We start from the raw sequence: 15,894 nt of genomic DNA on the forward strand, positions 1-15,894 counted from the left end.
TTCAGCTTTGGAGGTTAACGACATTGCCACACCAGCACCAACTGTTCCCAGTAAGCCAGAAGTATTCTTCATTAAATACAAAACTGAAGATGAAGCTACACATGCTCAAAAACAAATTCAAGGTATTATAAATATTTTTATGGACATTATTACTGAAAATACATTACTAAATTTTTTCTTCTCTGTATAAATTAGCTGAATATGACAAAATTGAGGGTACCTCTGAACATGCCGACGGTGGTGTGGGACAAGTACAATCAGTTATTGGATCCTTGGGCGGTGGCAGTGATTTTGGTGCTAGTTCTACCAATGTACACCAAACCAGTGGTAGTATTGGTGGTTTTTCAGGTGTTGGTAGCAGCGGTGTTGGTACTGGTGGTTTCTCTGGAATTGGAAGCAGTGGTGTGGGTACTGGTGGTTTCTCTGGAATTGGTAGCAGTGGTGTTGGTACTGGTGGCTTTTCTGGTATTAGTACCAGTAGTATTGGCACTGGTGGCTTTTCTGGAATTGGTAGCAGTATTAGTGGTGGATCTGGAAGCACACAAGGCAATACATACTTGCCACCATCCAATTAGGAATTTAATGAACCTAACACTTTTTAAGCAAGGCACAAAAGTATTATTATAACCACACAATTTTTGTTTTTTTGTTTATTGAACGAATATATAATAAAATTTATACTATAAACGAAATAAAATTCTAGTGTAAAAATTTTTATAAACATAGATTAACTTTCAGGAGTTTTTGACTTTAACTTTGTAGCCAATATCTCAACGTACCATCAATAATATATTGTTTAATAATCATAATATAATATAATCGTAATAATATTTATATTAAATAATATTTAATAATCGTAAAAATACTTTTGTATTATTAACAAGACTACAATCATTATTCATCACCAAGTACTATTTTAACTTTGTAGCCGATATCTCAACGTACCATCAATAATATATCATCGTCAATAATATTTAATAATCGTAAAAATACTTTCGTATTATTAAGAAGGCAACGAGCTTTATTCAACACCAACTAATGGTTCCATGAACCAAACTTGTTTATACTGTAACTGCCATCTGTCCTAACAACCAACTGCCTCTCACCACTCCTAATTGAGCTATTGGGTTAGTGATCAATAATCACTAACAACTATAATTTTTTAAACAAAATAATAAACCCATTTAGTGCAGCTGCATATAAAATACACAAAATAGTCATTCTAAGAAAATTATTCTTTACTCTTTCATTTAATGTAATAGTTTTTCTTCCCTTTATAATAAAAAAAAGTAAAAATATTTACATAATCTTATTTTGATCACTCACCAACTGACTTAATGGCTTGTTTTAATAACAAACTCGACTGGCTCTTATCTAATGTATCTATTTCACGGCACGTTCGATACAAACTTGAAATCATAGACTCCACAGTAGATGAACCGTCAAATGATGGCAACATTGATATGAAACGGTTTAATTCATTCAATTCTGCAAACAACAATAATGTAATAAATAAAAGCAAAAGCAGTTTTAAGAATTAGTGCACCCACCTTCATACTCATTATAAGTTTTATAATTCCATTCACCGCGCTTAATAACAAAATAATCGTTAGCCGCGTACTCATGCGCAAAATTACCACACGCCCACTCATATGTATCTCGACAGGAACTCTTACTGGTGTTAGCCCAAAGCAAAATTTGTTGACTGGCTTCTACACACTCTTTTTCCAAACAGACTTTCGCTTTGAAATAGAACGGCACTTCTGGCCAGGAAGCTATCAATACGATTATAATCACTATAAGTAAGGCACAAAAGCAGGCAGTCGTTATATATAAAATACGACGTTTACGCGATAATCTCATTAACGCATCAACTGATAAACGTCCTGAAAGCAAAAAGTCTTTAACGAAAAATTCGTTGTACATTTATTAGTGCAATGGAGTGCTGATGGAAGACATTTATTTAAAGATAAACACAATTTTATAATGTGATATAGTGCATTTGTAAGCAAATGAAGCTCTTACAGATTATATACTTACCTCTCAGTCTGTTTGTGCTGGCATTACCACTTAGGTTCGCGGTTTCAGCTTGAGTGCTACTATCACTACCCCCACCGACGCCATCATTTTGTGCTTCTAGATCTTTTCGCGATAAATTATTGTCAATATTAAATTTTTGTTGATTTATTGTCAATGGAGCAGTTTCGCTCCCTTCGATTTGTTGTTTTTGCAACTCGTCACTTTTCAGATTTCGGTCATCCACCTCATCAATGGCAGATATAGTGGGTCTATACTTACCCTGACTTAGTGCCATTTTTGAGGAAATTACTATTTTATATTGTTATAAGAATACTATATGAATTTCAATGTTAAATGATATGTTAGAAACATATTTTGTTAAATTTTGTTTTGAAATATTCGAGTTTTCAGGTTGTATTTACATTACATTAGAGTGTCTGGAAATAAGCAAAAAAAATTAATAATTATTACTGGTCAATTTTAAATATATAGTTTATATTAATATATTATAAGAATAAAATATACATAAATTAGTTTATCAATTTGCTGTCTAATGAGATGTTGTCAATAATGTACTTTTTTGTTGCAGTAGCTGTAGCCTAGGTTAGATTATGCCGGCGATCCAAAAGGTTCACTTAGATAGGTCTATTGGCCGATTGTGTAATGGGTATAAAATTTAAGTTTTACAAGGTATTAGTTTGTATAAAGGACAAACTCAAAGTTTTGAAACCACCTTAAATCTTCGACAGAGCTTCAAATACTATTTAATGATCTTACAGTATTCGTCTGTCCGATATTCTTAATGCAGCTGTCTTAGTTTTGGATCAAAACAAGTACAAGAGAAGTTATAGTTGCAGATCAGTGCACAAAGAGGAACTCATTATTTTTTAATTTATTCAGAATTCTGCACTCGCCAGAAAGATTGTATTCATTACAAGTTTTCTCTTCCTAAAGTATAAATCTATCCGATATTCTTACGGACCTACGGACACAAGAAAAAAAGCAGAAAGCTTTTTGGTATTCTGGACACATCTTGACAAATTTCAAAGCTTAAGTACCTAGTGCTTCTCACCACACTATGGTGTAATGTGTTTTGTATAGAAAACTGTTCGTAATTGTTCGTAACTGTTCGTAAAAAATGCTTGTAAAGAGCACATATTTTCAGTTGCATTTTTCATGCATTCAAATAACAATAAAAAATATGCTTGTAAAGAGCGTCTATTTTAGTTAAGAATATTTGTCATGCATGCAAAAAGTAAATAATGCTTAAAAAGAGCATATTTTTATAGTTGTCAACAGCATTTGTAGTAATGACAAATAACAAGGAAAAGAGCTTTTTATTTATGTCACAGAATACCAAAACCTTTACAGCAGTCAATTTTGACAAGTGTCAATGGTTGACAAGTTTATAAAGTGTACAGAATAGGTCCGTTAATGTACTTATCATAGGAATAGATCAGAGAGAAAATATTCTGTTATAAATTTTTAAATATCCTGTCATAATCTGACAAGACTAAACAGAATTCATAACAGAACCATAAATCGGTACACTCCCAAGTGGAAGTGAACATTTTTTAAAATTTTTATTTATGTCTAATAGCTAGCTTTAATCCGATTGAAAATCAAACAGCTCACATGCATCTTATAACCAAAAATCTGCAATACGATCATACGAATTTTGATTATTTTTTGGTTTAATTTATTTTTGTTTTTTGAGAATTAACGTAAATTATTATTTTACAAAAGTGCATAAATTTGCACTTAATGATTTCCTTTGTTACATTTTGTTTTTGTTAAATAAATATTTCCATAACAAATCATTTTCAAATTTAAGTAAACACAAAATTTAAACCAAAACAATGCCAAATAAATAAGAGAAACAAAAATTACTTTTAAATAAAAAGATTAAAAGTACAAAATCTGGAAAATGAAAGAAAAATATTTACAGAACAGGAAAAAGAGTAAAATTTTGAATTCATTAAATTATTATAAACAAATTGCTAAAAGCACAAAATCTATTAAATCATTAATATTTTTATGGTTGGTTAATAAAATTTTGGATTGCATGCAGAAAATTTTGTATATTTATTTAGTTAAGATATTAAAATCTTATTTTGGAATAGTGAATCAATGACCTTGTCCTTAATTTAGAAACTTAATGAACGTATAAAAAAGTGCTTAATTGCTTATTTAACTGTTCTTAATTAAAAAAGCTGTTAATTAGTCACAAGATTCATTTAAATTTTAGATATTTTCGTAGTTAGAAATAATATCACAAATGACTTTTTTTTCAAAAATTATTCTAGTTAAAATAAATAATAATAATAATTAATAATTTTGATTTATGAATAATATAAAATTTAGTGATTTATCTAATTTTTTACTCTTGCGGATATACTATTAATATACTATATAATACTTCTATATAATACTTCTATATAATACTTCTATATAATACTTCTATATAATACTTCTACATAATACTTCTATATAATACTTCTATATAATACTTCTATATATACTTCCATAACTCGAAGTACTATTTTGCAAAGAAAAGGAGGTTCGACGACTTATGGAGACAGATTTTTTAAATTCTCTAATTCTCTGATCTGGGGAAAGGAACTTCCCCTAACACCAAAATGGATTCATACTTAAAACAAAAATTCAACTTATAGAATGCACTTTCCCATATTTCTATTGGCACGTGACAATATTTTTATTCGAATTATAGAGAAAATTGAGTTATAGAAGTTTAATTTAAGGAAGCAGAATGGTATGAAATTTGCGCTCTAAAACTCTATTGCACTCTTTTCAGTTTGAGTTATAGAAAATTCGTGTTATAGAAATTCGAGTTATGACAGATTGACTTTATGTATTGAATATAATATTGAATTAAATTGAAAAAATGTTGCTTGTTAGAATATTAAGAATCACTCATATTGTCACTCACATTATCACTCATATTGTCACTTATATTTTCACTCGTATTATCACTCATATAATCGCTCATATTTTCTCCTATGTGCCTATATTTTTGAGAGTTGCCTAAAGTATTTATCGCTAAGAATCACCACTCTATCCTAAAAGTAAAGAGTTGCATTATCATTTTAATATATTATTTTTATATTTTTATAATTATATCACTCATATTGTCACTTATATTTGCACTTATATACTTGTATCTATGAAGGATTGCTTAAAGTTCTGGATAGTTGTCACTTGAAATATATAGATCTTAAGGTATTATTTCTTTTGATGTTGGTATATCATCTATTATTCTTCTTCTTCTTTGCTTAATCAAATGTAAGTTTATGTCTAAAGCACTTGTACTCAATAATGTCTGTGACCATTTAGTTGATCTACTGTAAAAAAAGTCCCGTTGAATTCTGATAATAAATTAGTCAGATGATTTAATAAAAGCATACTCTGAAGACGACCATATCTTTCTATTCCGTTAGAATATTACATTTGATTTGAGAGAGTGCAATTCTAAATTAGTGTGCGCTTTCACAGAATCGAACAATTTCAGCGCTCTGTCTTTCATATACTTTTGCACACTCTGGACTCTAAAGTGTTTCTGTATTTTTTTATTTCTGATATACCATGGAGCTTTTAACATATGTCTTAGTACAATATTCTGATAAATTTGGGGTTTTCTAATGATAGATAGAGTAGCATTGTCATCTTTTATTAACAGAATTTCTTTGATTCTTAATTTCTTCTGATATCTTATCGAAAAACATCGCTTTGTCTTTAGATACATTTTTTTAACCGTACAAACAAAATTGCTCTGTTCCAACGCAAAGTTCTGTCAACTTTTTGAGTGTTTTGGAACTATAAGCTTAAGAAATGTTACTCAAACATTGATGGTAGTCGGGTTTGTGGTGATAATCTGTGGTTTATGATGGTAATCTGGTAATTTATGATGATAATATGTGGTTTATGTCAGTACTTTAAGAAAGTGATATTAAAAGCATAAATTCTTTTGTTTTGGCACACTAGAATTAGAAACAGATAAGCATATGGAGCTTGAGTGTTAAAATATGGAGCTTGAGTGTTAAAATTTTTGAAAATATTAGACGTCATAACATTGTATACATTGTATTGTTATTGTAACACAAAATTCTATTCGATTTTTAGGAAATTGAATAAGAGTGTTATTATGTAGCATAGACCTTATATATCTATCAATAATGCTTTATTTCGAAATGTTCGAATTTTTCTGATGGCAGAACCATATGTCCGCGTAAAAAACATGCTTTTATAATTTATTTGTATTGTTATATCGTTTAAAGTATGGGTAGTTTATTATAGTTTAGAAAGGTAAAAGAGGCGTTGTGCGTCTTTGTCTAATTATTTTCATATCTATTATATCAGTAAGTCGTGTCTGTCAAGAACTTACATTTTAACTAAAACATATATTTAAGATAAAAGACTCTTTGCCTTTCTATTCATTCCAACAGTTTTCCACTTCAATATTAACCAAATTTTTAAAACTTTATCTTCAAATAAAAAACTATACTAAGCACAAATAATCTCATTCTTAAATAAATACACAACATTTTCTTTATTTTGTGTTATAATCTTGTGTTTTATTTGTTTACCAAAAATTTTATTATAATAATCAAAATCAATTGAACTATAAGAAGTCGTCATAAGAATTCTAATAAATTTTTAAAAACTGCGGAATATAGCAAAAAACGATATTATTATGTTTACCAAAGGTCAGTATTTTATTCATGGGAAATATACAAAAGACTTATGCTATTTTTGTGTGTGCTTTCTTTACTTAAAACAATAAGTGTTTTATTAGAATAACAAATAAAAATTTTAAAAGCTTTTATGTATTTTATTAAAAAGTAAAAAATTTGAAAAGATTTGAAACTCATTTATATATAGACCCAGATAGTCTGCTTTTTCGGATATCATCAGACAATCTGTTTATAATTATTACTGATGATTAAGTGACTTATGAGTAGGAAATTTTATACTAAGTTTCGATATCATAGATATACTCGTACACCATAGATGAAGAAGAAAGCAATATAAATCGCCAGATTTATATCATAAGTCCCCCTCTTCTCTTTTTAAGTAATTACATACATAAACCTTAGATTATTCTTTAAGAGTTGTAAAAAAACAGCATTTAGTCTGGTTGAAAGAAATTGGCATTACTTTTAAAATATTTAAAATGCTTATTTTTAAAAGATGTTTTTTGTTGTGTGGAATATGAAATATAAAAATTGTAAATATTAAAAATTAATTAATATAAATAAAAGAAAACAAAATTAATAATAAAAGAGCAATGGTTAGCATTTTTACCTTATATATTTAAATTTATTTATTTATGTATTTGAATTTGTTAGTAAATGAAATGCTCTATGATTTTAATAGATGACTAAAATTTTACAACATATTTCCAGTGAACATTCACAATAGACTGATTTTTATAGTATGGAACATGAATATGTAAAAATATGAATATAAGTAAATATTAAGTTCATGAGATTGTCTATGCACAAGTATTAATATAATTTACTTGAAGGTAAGATAAACTATTGTGATTTTTTATGGTTTCTATATGTGAGGCTTAAGACTGTTTCTTTTAATAACAAGGAACACTCTTCCTCACTCGCATAGAATTATTAGCTCGAATTATTAGCAAACTAACTACCATATACCGTCATCTCAACAATGCCAATGTATCTGAGATGTCAGAAAGCCGCACTACCTGAAAAAAGATAAGATTTGCAGTGATATTGTATCTGTATGTTTAACTATAAACTAGGTCAAAATGATGATGACAAAGCGTGACCTGCTGACACCGTTCAATATTAAGCACTAGCAAAGGATATTAAGATCTTTATAGATTAGGTGTATTTTCACTGATAAGGGCTTTGATCTGTGTCATAGTGGAGATACCAAAGCTGTGTACTACTGACACCCTCCGATATAAGGAACTAGCGAAGAATATGCTGGTTTTTATGTAAAAGATTGTTTATATTTTATTCGATAAGGGCGAGTTATGTTAAACATATGTCATTTGGTTTGCAATGGTAGATAGTAGAACTTCACTGTAATTTCGAAATATATATTATACTTTATTAAACGACCATTATGATTATTAATATTATGTTTATTATGATTTCCAAAGCTTTTAACAATTAAATTGATTATAATTTTTTTTATTCACATTTTCAAAAATTAAACCATGTTTAATAAGAAGTAATTAAAACGACTTGCACAGCTAAACCGAAATAATAACGCATACATAAATCGACACATCATGATATCGAAGAAAATAATTCATAAAAATTAAAGTGGATCAGTAACTAAATTTAAATGTGACTCAAGACTCGGCTTTCGTGCACTTTAAGATTCTTTTGCATTTTCAATTGGTCACAATTGAAAATAATTTAGCGACAATTTAAGCAACGACAATGAACCAACACTAGCAAGTTTCGCCGGCTTAAATGTGAAACTGCAAAAGATACAAAATTTCGCATAATTGCAACATAAATAAACAATAAAAGCACAGATAAATTAGGTAAGACTTGGTAGAGAACATATTTTGTGCATACGCCGGTTTTTGTGAAATGAGAACAATTAAATTAAGCACACTCCACATATGCAAAAGTTAAGTAATTGTTTATTCAAGAAATAAGTCGATTAATCAGTTTTAACAATACTTTAAAATTTTGTGTCTTATGTATCTTAATTTTGATTGAAACTATAAACATTTGTCATTCAACACAGACTTCACAGACAAAGTCTTGGCTACAATTTTTCTAAAATCTTATATGTATTCCATTTCTGTTAGGAATTTTTGATTGAAGTCAGTGACGAACAATCACATAAAAACTGGATTTACTTGTACGAATATCTTAGATCCAGTTTAAAGTATTATTTATGGGCTTACATCAAGAATTTCCAACAGCATTAATTGTAAGTTGCTACGTGTACTGTTGAGGTACTTATAATTGCGAGTCATGTATTTCTCTGTGAAAATATTTACTGGCAATTAGACATGATGACAATTTGATATATCATTAAATAAAAAATACAGAGTAAAATTGATTTATATTTGTATTCTCGTCGCGTTAAAAACAGGTCATTGAACCTAAGTTTTCTGCAGAGAACTTGTGGATTCATGTAATTAATTCATTCTTCCAGCATTTCTATGTTCAAGTATTTTTTTGTTTTTTTTGTTATCGTTAGAAAGAGAAATTCTTCAAAGACCTAACACACATTTTCAAAAATATCAAATTTTTATCGACTAAACTCGTCTCTCTTTTACTGACATTGTCTTCCTGACAATTAATCGCAAGACAAATAAGAGATTATTTACATCTTATAGTTTGGCATTTGATAAAGTTTCATTCTTTCTAACGTTGTTAGCAATTAGTATTCAGCTCACATACTATATTACAAGTAGAATTCCAATTCATTTGTGAGCACACATAGTATGTTTCATAAATCCTGAAAAGTTGATCCTCTCCTGTATACTTCATTCGATTTTATTTCTTACAGTTATAAAACTTGAGCACAATAATATGCGTTCTCTAGGACGGAATAACTTAAGTAAGTTCAGATTTGTCTATATAATAGTAAAACTGAAGAGATGAAATTTAACGAATTCTCGAATTCAATGACTAAATACCGTTTACCACTTTTAAAGACTTTTATAACTTATCGGGGAGTTGATCCATGTAATTATTTGATTGATAAAACTTAGCATGTTTATTTTTGTATCTTTTATATTCATTCATATTCATTTTTGTTAGTATGTTAAGCCTTTTCCGAGTTAGTGCATCTAGGCACTTTTACTCTGTGATAGCTGGGGGATTCTGCAGAGTCCCGCCCATCTCACTGACTGATATAATAATCTGATAATCTTCGTGATTATTCAATGATTGATCGAAGATCTGCGTACCGCCCCATACGGTTAGTGATTACTCTGAGATTAGATAGTGCTAAGTAGGACAGCCTGTCGGTTTTCGCATATAGCTTCAGAGCTCTGTTCCTTATGTATTTTTTGTTAGTGCAACTACGCAAATAGTACACCATATCAATATTTGGTTTGTCGAATACAGACAAATATAGAAACAATTGGTTAGTATTAACTCAAGTTGGACATTCCGTTTACGAAAGCAGTAGCAAATTAATTTATTTAAGAAAAATTGAATTTGAGCTTAATCTGAATAATATGCTAAATATTATTAATATCATTAATTAAAAAAATGTAGACATAAGAACGCAATCCTTTAATAAATCATTGAATAGTTTTCTAAAATAAGATTGTTGGTATTTTCAGTGTCTATTGTTCTGTCCAGTGTCTAAATAATCAGTTTAGAAGATTTCAATGTTCAAAAAAAATGTCGCGATGTATATATATTTTCACTACAGACTTTTTCTTACTCTTAAGTTTAATTGGATTTAGAAAGGGTTGGGAACTATGTCACCATTTGATTAACTTGAGTAATTATCCGTCTTAATGACGTGCCATTTATCAATAGTCAATGACATTTTTAATATAAAATTAAGTATCATCGTTTGGACAAATTTACTTCTATAGCACCATTTTCTTAAAATAACTGTGCACTCAAAAAAATATCAGATACCTCAACAAGTAACCTATCAGTTCAACTTAGATAATTGGTGGATTAGTTTCTTCGCTTGAAGTTTTTTGTAATTTAGATTACTGTTAAATATGTAGGTACAGCCTGCAAAATTTTATAGATAACCAGGTTCTTACGAATTCATTTACGATTAAATTTATTAAGTAAATTTCAATTAACTTATATCTTCGATGTTGTGGCGCACTGCCACACACATTGGGAAAAATTTATCAAACGAGTACTTCACATTTAAATATTATTAAGAAAAAATGTATGAAACTAAGAAGTTTTGATTTATTTATTATTGTAGCATAAATATATTTCAAGGCCCAGTCTTATTTTATCTAATATTATCTAAGAGTTATAAAGCCTTTAAGGTGTTACCAAAAACCGTCCTTCGTAAACAATTTCTTATCTAAAAAAACTTAGAACTTCTAAAGCAAGTTAACAATTTTAGACTATTTTTTATAGTATATGTACTACATACAATATATTTATATATATGTACACATATTTATATTTTATATATATTTTTTATATATATTTATATATATTTTATGTATATTTAATATATATTTTATATATATTTATATCTACAATGTACACACATATTTTATATCTGTTTACGTATTAATAAAAAATAAACATTTTGTAAAAAATTATATGTCTCTAAATTTGGATATCTAGTATTTTCATCTCTTTCTTATCTTTTTAAATAATTGAGGTCATACTAAGGTTTTCCTCCGAAAGTAATGTTTTTTTGAAAGATTTTTTTAAACACCCAACTAAAAGTTTATAAAAATGATTGCAAGGAAAAAGTTTAGGAAACACTGCGGTATTATATTTGTTTTTTAAATTTTTTTTTATTCCTATTATCATGAACACAATGAATATTCTTTCATTCCCGTTCTTCAACAAAAAATATCAATTTAGTAATTTCATGCCAAGAGATACGTTACTTTATCTTAACTATTTAAATTTCGTATGAGTGAAAATGTTACTAAGTAAGACCAAGACTAAAAAGCTTCTAAGTAAATAAATTAAAAAATAAATGTTCACCTTTTATAAGCGATAAGATAAATATACTTTCGAGATTCTATTATCAGAAATGAGACTACACATTTGAATAGGTAAGAATTTTTAGAATTTGCACCATTCAAACTACTCATATAGGAACCTAAATTTAGCCTAAAAAGAAATGAATGAGTTATAAATATTTTAAATATATTATATTTATTTAAAAGCATACTTTTTCTAGAATTTTGATTGCAATTTAATTTTAATCTATAAAATTTTCATTTAATTTAGTCATCATTTTACTAATTTAAACCATAAATACCCAATTTTCTATTTCTGAAACAAATGTAGTCATGAAAATCGAATAAATTTTTTAATTTATTAAATACAATTTTACACAATTTGCATTTATTGACTTTATAGATATTTGCACTTTAACTTCAAAAATTCAAATTGATTTCAGTTGACAAGTCAACGAACTTGGAATATTTTAATTAGCAGAAAATGCAATAAATTCTCGATTCGATTCATGTTCGATACAAAACCGCAAGTCCCAACTATTCATAAATGTTTCTACGTTGAGTTTTTGCTTATGCAGTTAGTTAAGAAAACGCTTGCATATCGTAAATATTTTTTTTATTTTATTTATTTATTTATTAATATTTATTGAGAAATATTAAAACAAAATAAATAACCAAAAAAAATTTTAACTAGCAATACTAGCAATAAATAATTTAGAAAATCTGTGGAAAGGTCATATAAAAGCAGTTTTTGTAAGGAGAGCATGGTTAGATCAACTAATTATGATGATCCACAGCATTCCGTATTGACATATTGTGATGCCACAGTATATTTTACAAAAAAAATATTCCTAATATAAAAAAGTACTTATAAAAATATAATTAAGTTCGACCACATTATTACGGTGATCCATGGCATCTACTTAGGTCTATTAACCCATAGTATTGCCATATAAAATTAGACTGTTTTATAACCATTTTTTTTAATGAAGCTAAAATTCTCAGAATTGCTGACCTATTGTCTCCAGCATACTAATTGATAACTGAAGATGACAGAAATATTTCTGAATCCGGGTTAGCGTCATTGAATTCTATATAAACGCATAGGAAACCGGAAAATGAAAGAGTGAATGTAAAGATTTTTGAGTATGGATTCAACGATGGATTCTAAACAGAATACACCGGAAAATGGAAGAGTGATTGTAAATATTTCTGAGTATGGGTTAGCGTTGTTGATTTTTATATGAACGCATGATATCTATATGGCAAGCTAGATGGAATACACCGAAGAATGAAAGAGTGAACTCATCCGGAATAATAGATTTGTTTAAGATATATAAGATTTTTGTTTCGGATTTGAAGTTGGAAACTAGTCATCTTCTGACGTGAAACGGATCCTTCAATACACTTCTGTGTGAAACAGATTTTGGGCTATTATATAGAAGAGACAGTGTGTGCTACCAGCATATGAAAAACTGGTTGTATGTTAGATATGAATGTTCTCTTAAGAAAATCTCTGAGAAATGAATTAGGTAAGAATAGACTAAAGGTACGAAGTTAGTTCAGTGTCTTGAATTTCGTCAAGTATTTCTAGGCTGAGATGTACTTAACCGTCGTATTGCACAATAGTAACGAACTTTTAGTCAAATACCTCTAGTGTTAGGTTAATTGTGAATTGACCAATGTCCATTGTATAATATCATACACTAAAGAGAAGTGAAACGATTTTGTAACGAACACTTTTTTAATATAAAAATCCTATCTTAAGTAAATTGTGTTGAAAAATTTTTCATGATCAGTCGAAGAAATTCTAGACATTCTGGAACATCATTACACATGATCAATAAATTTAATTGAAAAACATCTTTAATTAACGACATTTTTGGATTCCTCAATAAAGTAATCATCAATTTTACTATAAGAGAAATCAAAATAAACAAAATTAAAGTGATTTTTTTTCTCATTCCTGATTTAGAAAGATTATGTATACTTTTTTATACAATATCCTTTTTATCTTCTTAATAACGTTATCAATCTGTAAAAAATTATAAATCTTTACAGCCTTTTTGAGTTCTTTGTAAATTAATTACACAAAACTACTCAAGAAAACAATGTCTTAAGTTTACTTTATTAATAAGAAAATGTTTTCTGCTTTATAAACAACCGGATATTTATTATTTCAAAATCTGTCTCTCACTGTTAAAAGAGAACACTTTTTAGCGCATATTGTCTTCTTAACCAAGACCATTAAAATGAAAGCGTAATTGCTTTTGTCTGAGTTAACCCCTACAAAGAATGATGAAGAAAATTAAAGCAAATATTGTCCCAGTGCTGAATTTTATTTCTTGTAAGTAAATTCCTGTAAAATAATTTATGAGTTGAAGTAAAATTAAACAAACAAACTGACTCTATATTAAGCATCTTTGCACAATTTTTTATTTCTTGATATTAAACTTATTAAACTATGCTTCTCAAACTCTTCCCTATAACACAATTCTCACTGCTCCACTAAAGAAAAAGGTTATTATGTATTAAACTCCGAAATAAAATTTAATGTCACGTATTGAATATCCGGTTTCAAATTTTTTTTGGGGGTTCAAAAGACTAAAAACCAATATTTATGGGTTAAGACAATAACTTTTTTGCATTTAATTGTGGGGTGTGAGGAGTGGTTTCTTCTAAAAACGGAGTTAAGATTTGGTACTCTTCAGATATAGTAAAACAATAATATACCAAATGAATAACTAGAAATAACTAGAACCTACAAAAGTAAAGACTACTTCCGATCAAAGTGCTGCAGAATACATAACATTTCACTACTTTCACGAACTGAATAATTGACATCTCCCACGAAAAGTAAAATTTACTATTTTCAAAAACAGAATGGTACCACATTAAATATATTAAGACAAAAGTAGATTTAAAAAAGATGGATTTCTATAAAAATAAGAAAGCGGATTCACTGAGGTGTAGTGTTTTTTGGGAGTCCTACATGCATATCGTTCCAAACAAAATGTTGAAATATATTTGAGAACTCAAATATAAGCTAAAATAAACATCTAAGGAAGTATTTTATAAATCTTTGAGTAACTCATCCAAAAACAAGGGCTGCTTTACAGTGAAATATATGAGAACTATCGCTGTACTTATCTGATTATATGTACAATAATAACAGGACATATGTTATAAGGAAAGGATATCGATTTAAGGCAATTACTTTTGAATTTCTTATTATTGTTCATTAAGGTACTATTATATATAAGTTATTATGACACTTAGTATTTGGCAAGTAATTCGCTATCATCCTAAATAATGTGACCGGTAAATAACTTCCACCTTACCTTATCGAAATTTGAAAAATCAAAAGCACTACGTGCAAATTTGCTTATCAAAAACGTTTAATGCTAAAGATTTGTCTACAATCATATATATATATGTATTGTATAATGACGTTTTTGATAACGATGTTAAACATTTTTTTGTTTAAATTTTGTTATTATTAAGTTTCTTCGAAAATATTAGATTTGAAGGTAATCAGTATCACATAAAAGCCTTAATGTTTATTTTGAATAGTTTAACAATGTATTTGCTACAAATTAGTCTTTAATTAATTCTTTTTAAACAATAATAAGACTATACTTTCATGGGAGTATAAAGAGTAAGGCTTATTGTCACATATCATTTACTGACATATCCTATAAACATCAATAGCTTATTTATTTAAAATCCAATTTTTTCAATGAGCTTTTAAAGAGAAAATTCTTAAGTTTTTTTTAAAAACTTGAATTGGGTTTAGAATCTAATATAGATATCTAAAACTTTTGATATCATAGTAATAAATTTAAATTAACTCAAACTTTTTAAAATAGTTGTATTATCTTAATATAACAAAACAACACCTGATAAAAATCTCGAAACATCGATGTAATAAATGAAATAAAACATAATTTAAAGTTATGCTCTTAAATTGAAATTGTTTACATCTTGAATTGTTTACAAACATCTTAAGACTTTATATACCTAAAGAAGTATAATAAACAGAGAACTTCAAAAAAATTCTTCGAAAGTAAGAATACAATAGATTTCGCCAACGTACTGGTTCTCAACGGAGCAGAATATTACAATCATTCTAAAAAGCTAAAACACTAGAAAACTAAAAGATGACTCAAACTGAAGGAAAAAAATCTAGCTCTTCAAATGTAGTCCTTAGTGTGTTCCAT

General features: G+C 28.0%; 2 protein-coding genes across 2 annotated transcripts; one reads left to right on the forward strand and one right to left on the reverse strand.

Moving 5' to 3' along the window:
- The first annotated feature begins 44 nt into the window (after positions 1-44).
- LOC119672572 lies at positions 45-627 on the forward strand. Its single transcript, XM_038083663.1, has 2 exons — positions 45-122; positions 196-627. The coding sequence occupies exons 1-2, from the start codon at positions 90-92 to the stop codon at positions 625-627; spliced, it is 465 nt and encodes a 154-aa protein (XP_037939591.1). The 5' UTR covers positions 45-89.
- A 619-nt stretch (positions 628-1,246) lies between these two features.
- Positions 1,247-2,437, reverse strand: LOC119666913 (protein gone early-like). The gene is made up of 4 exons (XM_038076193.1): positions 2,041-2,437; positions 1,551-1,886; positions 1,327-1,488; positions 1,247-1,272 (listed from the first exon to the last, which is right to left on the reverse strand). Exons 1-4 carry the CDS (start codon positions 2,312-2,314, stop codon positions 1,247-1,249), a joined length of 798 nt encoding a protein of 265 aa, XP_037932121.1. The 5' UTR covers positions 2,315-2,437.
- Between the last annotated feature and the right edge of the window lie 13,457 nt (positions 2,438-15,894).

This window comes from Teleopsis dalmanni, chromosome 1, assembly GCF_002237135.1.
Source record: "Teleopsis dalmanni isolate 2A chromosome 1, ASM223713v2, whole genome shotgun sequence".
Lineage (NCBI taxonomy): Eukaryota > Metazoa > Arthropoda > Insecta > Diptera > Diopsidae > Teleopsis > Teleopsis dalmanni.